This window comes from Mobula hypostoma, chromosome 4, assembly GCF_963921235.1.
Source record: "Mobula hypostoma chromosome 4, sMobHyp1.1, whole genome shotgun sequence".
Lineage (NCBI taxonomy): Eukaryota > Metazoa > Chordata > Chondrichthyes > Myliobatiformes > Myliobatidae > Mobula > Mobula hypostoma.
This window is the reverse complement of record NC_086100.1, coordinates 83,034,356-83,040,355: the sequence shown is the minus strand read 5'-3', so window position 1 is coordinate 83,040,355 and position 6,000 is coordinate 83,034,356. Positions and strand designations below refer to the sequence as shown.

General features: G+C 42.5%; 1 protein-coding gene across 1 annotated transcript in view; it reads right to left on the bottom strand.

Moving 5' to 3' along the window:
• Positions 1–703: 703 nt before the first annotated feature.
• LOC134345962 (espin-like protein) overlaps positions 704–6,000 on the bottom strand; it is a 105,848-nt gene continuing 100,551 nt past the window's right edge. Inside the window, exons 10-11 of the mRNA XM_063047306.1 lie at positions 5,057–5,257; positions 704–2,562 (exon numbers count right to left, since the gene is read on the bottom strand). Of these exons, the coding sequence (XP_062903376.1) occupies positions 850–2,562; positions 5,057–5,257 (1,914 nt within the window). The 3' untranslated portion in view covers positions 704–849. The remainder of the gene's footprint in view (positions 2,563–5,056; positions 5,258–6,000) is intronic.

Below are 6,000 nucleotides of genomic sequence, written 5' to 3'. Positions count from 1 at the left end.
AGATGCTGCCTGACCTGCCGAGTGTTTCCAGCATTTTCAGATTTTAAATCATGGAACTTTACATCTTTTGAAGGACCTATAAATAACTGGCGTAGTTTTTTGTGTTATTAGCTGAAGGAAGGGTGCTGGTTGTTAAAATTCCATATTCTTTAAATAAGGCTCTGAATCTCGTGCACGTACCCGAGCAGACAGAAACAGTCTCCACTTACTTACTCAATCAAACACAGCACAACCAACAAGGTGGTACTTCCTCATTATGGTCTGTAACTGAACTAGAGTTCAGGGCCAAAATTCCAGCCAAATACATCAATGCACCTGAGTTGATTGAGAGCACAGGAGCACATGTTGGTTAAATTTAGAATGCTGAATCAGCAGAACCTCTAAAAATACATATAGAAAGAATTCTTTTGTTCATTGCAGTGCAGTTGGTTATCAATCTGTAAAATACTGTATTTAAAAAATTACCATGGTCTCATTTGTTTTATATCATAAGGGAATGCAGATTTGTTCAATGTATATGAAATGCTAACCAGACTTAGGATCTTTTTAATAATGCCATTATGAACTTTGGGTTTTGTGCATTTTAAAGTGTGATTATTTTTAGGCTCTGAGACTGTGTACAGATTTTATACAGCTTGTTAACACTTAAGAAGAGCTGATGTATGCACTAGTCAGGATTAACTTTAATTGGGCTGTTAAAGGACTTTATGAACAATTAAGCATCTGTTCTCTTCCTTCTTGATTGCAAAAGTTCCAACTCCTTGAAGCCTGAATCCACTTCAACCATGTGTCTCTCCCACCAACTAAAGGAATTCTAACTGCACCAGTGAAATGAATAGTTATCTGATCCTATTCCTCAAAATCAAAAATCTCTGCTTCCTTGTCCTTCCAGAAGGCAAAGCTTCTGTCAATGTACTTGCAAATTTCCTCATTGCTAAAGGCTTCAAGGTCAGAGGAGTAGCCGTGGCCTGGGGGTGTTTCATCTTCTTCAGGGGTGGCACTTTGCACAATGACTTTAGGCACCGGTCTTATGGTCGGCTCGGACTGCGTGGGCGCAGCTACCATTTCTTCAGGGTTGCTGAAGAATCTTTGCTTAATGTCTTCAAATCCATTCTTCCATTCCCTTTTACCAGCATCAATCTCCTCAATGACAGCCTTGTGGAATGAACGGACCAAGTCCCAACTGAATTTCCCCAGATGGTCAAATACCTCAAAGCATAAAAGATGCCTCATTTTCCTTTCATCTGGAGGCAGGTCAAGTTCAAGGATGTGAAAGTAGCCCAACATGAAAAGATCAAGGGTCAGACTATCATAGTCAGCAGGGACACCATTGACGCGAGGAAGAAACTGCTCAGGTGAGTAGGTGATCTTCTGTCGATTTAATCGCCTAATCTGTCTGGATGGAACATGGGCAATGATTTTTCTCCAGTTGCTAATGAGTTTGGTGATGGTCTTTTGCTGTAAGAACAAATGTCTCAACTTTTCATTTGGAATGGACTTGTTGGACTGGGGTTCGAGATATGTTTTCAGCTCTGGTTTTCCACTATCCTTCTCTGCTTCAGTCATCTCTCCATCTTTTGTTGGCTCACTGTTATTTTCTACTGCAGATGTACACAAATTTTTCAGCTTCATTTTCAAAGACATGGTGTAAGTTGACTTTTTCCAGTGACCCAGGAATAGCACAACTATTCTTTCTTTCCTCAGACTGGTTGACTCTGTCACGGGGGAATGGGGAGCCTGCTCTTCCTCCACATCGTCCTTCGAGTTAATTCCCAGTCCACTTGTCTCCCCCATCCTAGCTGACTGCTGGACCTCATGCACTTGTCCTTCACTCAACTCACTTTTTTGAAGTCCAGTAATGTCTTTTTGCCAAGATTCATCTTTACAAGTGGTGGTACCAGGATAAACTCTTTCGACATTTTGAGCTTCATCTCTATGTTGAGGTCCTTTGGGATAAGACTCATCATAATACGTCTCTTCTGAAGTATCATCCCGGTTGGTGCAGGCCAGTGTTTTATCTTTCAGCGCACATTGTTTTTCAAAATTGGCCCTAAGTGTGCGTACAGACACGCCAAACTGCTGGATCTCTTTCTCTACTTTGTTCCTGCTCTTCCTTGAAGATGTTTGGTCGAACCTTGGAGTGAAGACAGCTGCCAATTCCACATTTGGCATTTTAGTAATTTCTTTGCTTTCATAATCCGCGCGATCTTTTTCATTTACGTTTGATAAGAGGAGTGACATAGTCCTCACAATCCCAGAGATCCTGTTGCACCAAACGGGCAAGGGTGTGTTCTCCTCCCTGCCTGAATCCTGATGCAGAAGCTGAGTATTGACGGTGATGTTGACTATGGGAGCAGGGAGAATAGTTCGCAGCTGAACTGCCAAACGGTTCAGCTCACCTTCATATTCCTTGCACTTCTTCATCACCTGGACATTTTCTATCTGCCTCTCCAGGTAGATGAGGTCATCCTCAGTCAGAAGCTCTCCAAATGGGCCCAGAATAGCATTGTGTTCTTGGGAATACCTCCATATCTCTGTCTGCAGGTAACCTCTTTCTTTGTGCTTAATGGAATAAACAATTGAGAGGGAGAGTCAGTTTGCCGCAATCACTGATAAGACAGACTTTCAAAGCAAATGTTTTAAAGCTTCTATTGTTTATTTGTAAGTTAGACAACTTATTTTTTTTGTTTGGATCTTTCTCTAATATGCAGTATTTTATTAGTTTGCATGATTTACTCCTTCAAATGGTGGTGAAATTCACTGATTTTCTACTTGAAATTGAATGATATCAGAATAATAGAATGAGAGAACTCTTACCCAAACATTACAGCCACAACATGTAACCTGAAACCTCAGCTGGCACATCACTGTCCCATCCTCTGTCATGGGTAATGATATAACACTAACCCATTCACCCTATCCCATCCTAAAGCTATGCTGGCTGGTGGTGTAGTGGCAGCTTCACCGGACTTCGAGGTGAATGGTCTTGGGTTTGAATCTGGCCAGCTCCTTGCACGCTTTCCATCTGTGCTGGGTTGAGTGTCGAGCTAGCAACTCGACCTCATAAAAAACAGACAAACACTAAAGAAATGGCAAGTTTGGCACCCGGTGCGCCATAAGGCATGGAGAGGAACAATCCCAAATTATTTTCGGCATTCTCCAGCCTAGTATGCTCAGATCAAGAGACATTCTGATCTATACCCTCCCTACGTGAACGCTCACTCCAAATGTCCAATATACTTTAATTCTCTTTTGCCTGAGCTACACCACCTTTGGGTTAGGTTAAGTATCAGTCCACTCTACCTCCCCCCACTACCCAAAATTCTGAGTCAATCTAAAAATCATGATGAGCCAAGCTCCAATCATTTTGACTTATGGATCAGTTTAACTCTTCACACACCTGAGCATCTTAAGTCAACTCAAATTTATGTTATTGGTGGAGGTTAGAATAGATGCGTTCAATTGAAAAATAGTATTGAGAACTTAACTTGGTAATCACAACTATTTTTGTTTGATATTGTTTTGTACTATCCAGCTCTAGAACTGAGCTTCCCTTTGATTTGTGAGCTGTTTGACCTGTAAGTATTACATGTTGACACTGCAGCAAGAAATAGGTGGGAACAATTTCCCAGCATTGATATTAACCCAACTCAATCAACTTACCATTGTCTCCTTGTAATATAGATCCAGGGCAATGTACTATAAATCCTAGAACAAAGAATGATTCTGTTTTTGAAATTTGGTGTGATCCATACAGGGTGCTGACTATAACACAGGGCAATAACAAATAAACACAGCAAATGATCAAAATGCTCATTTGGTTAGATAGCCTCCATAGAGAGAGAGAAACAGTGTACAGCCTTTCATCAGAGCTAGGAAAAGTTAGATATCACCAGTGTTTCAAGTTACAGAGAAGTGGAGACAACAAATAGAGACAGGAGAGACCACTGATACTGGACTCTGGAGCAACAAACAATCTGCTGGAGGAACACAGTGGGTCGAGTAGAATCCGATGGAGAACTGTAGATATTTTGGGGCCAAAACCTTGCATTGGGACTGAGGGTGGAGAAGGGAAACAGGCAGTATAAAGAGGAGAGGGGAGTGGTGAAACAGAAGCCAGCGATGACTGGGAAACGGGGTTTCTGTGGGGGAGGGGTGTTGAGGGATTGGGCTGGGCTGGTATGGAATGGAGTTTAGAGGGAGGTTAAATAAAAGAGAAAGGTAGAGCCAGGAGAGGGTGAAAGTGGAGGCAGCTTTTTGAGGGTGATAAACGGGAACACAAAGCGACTGCCTGCTTTGGGGCAATCATGCTTATTGAGAGGGGTGGATAGATGTTTGCTAGTGTCTGGAGGAGCTGTTCACTCCACTCCACCCCTTTCCCCGCATCCCTCTGTTTTGAATTTTCATTGGTTCTGATGGAAGGTCGTTTCCCTGAAATGATAAACAATACTTCTTCATCCACAGACGCTGTCCGACTGGCAGCGTATTTTCAGCATTTTTGGCTTTATTTCAGATGTCCAACATCTGCATGTTTTTACTTCTCAGCAAAGTACAGTGGTCCTGCAGGTCCCCAAGATACAGGGCAAAATACTCAAAGATTATGGCTCAGCATAATTCAGGCAAATCCGCACTAATGTTGCAAGCATACCGGACACATAGAAACAAAATTGGAGAGAAATCCACACATCAGTAGAGGTCCGACAAACAATCTCTGCCAGCTCCTTTTTGTTTTTCTCTGGTGTTATCATCTGTGTTTCTCTACCTGCTCCACATTACCTCTCTCCATTGTTATCACCTGTGTTCTCTCCCAGATCCTTATTGCTTCTCTCTGGTATTATCGCCTGGGTCTCTCTGCCAGATTCTTATTGCCTTTCTGTGTTGTTATCACCTGTGTCCTCTGCCAGATTCTTATTGTCTCTCTGTGTTGTTATCACCTGTGTCTCTCTGCCAGATTCTTATTGCCTCTCTGTGTTGTTATCACCTGTGTCTCTCTGCCAGATTCTTATTGCCTCTCTGTGTTGTTATCACCTGTGTCTCTCTGACAGCTCCATATTACCTCTCTCCGTTGTTCCTCTTCATCCTGCAGCCGTGCCTGCAGCTTCCGGACCATGACTTGCCGCTTCCACTCTGGTATGGGACGCCCTTTCTCATCATGCGTGGGCACCAGCAAGTCCACATCGGTGGAAGGGACCTCCTCCAGAGGGAGTGGGACCAATGCTTTCTCGTTTGCCTCCTCATTGTGCTTTAAGTTTTCACTCTGAAAAGAGAGGGCAATTAAACAGTTTCAGGACCCAGGATTCAAGATGCTGAGTTGAGTTGGCTAAACCAATAATGTATGACTTCCCTTCCCACATCTGCTGTATTAGAACAAGTGTCCATGGACCCCTTGCTTAATGACATTGGTCCAATGCACAAAAAAGTTTGGGAACCCCTGCATAAGAACCTTCCATGAATACCTGCATTCATACACATTGTTTTGCATTTCAGTAGTTCAACAATTCCGTTTAATATTAGAGAAATGTATACAATATACACCCTGAAGTTCTTTTTCTTTGCAGTCATCCACGAAAACAGAAGAGTGCCCCAAAGAATGAAAGTCAGTTAAAACATTAGAACCCTAAAGCCCCGCCACTCCCACCTCCCACGCACAAACAGCAGCAAAGCAACGACACTCCCCACCCCCAAGCAACTCACACAATGAATTATTAAATGCTTCAATATGACACATATCAATTGAACTCACCTGGTAGCATTCTTAGTGATGTAATTTGAACTTTACGTCCCATTTGGGAAATGGAAAACATTTCAGAACCAACCATTCTAGCTCATCAAGGGCATATAATGCATTCATCTTTCCTATATTCTATCATGGGATGTGACACCTACAGGCATTTACAACCTGTGACTTCGTTAACTGAGTGGCTTGCGTGCTAACTTCAGAAGACAATATAGTCAGACACACTAGTGGGCCTGGAGTTACATATATACCAGAAATAGTAA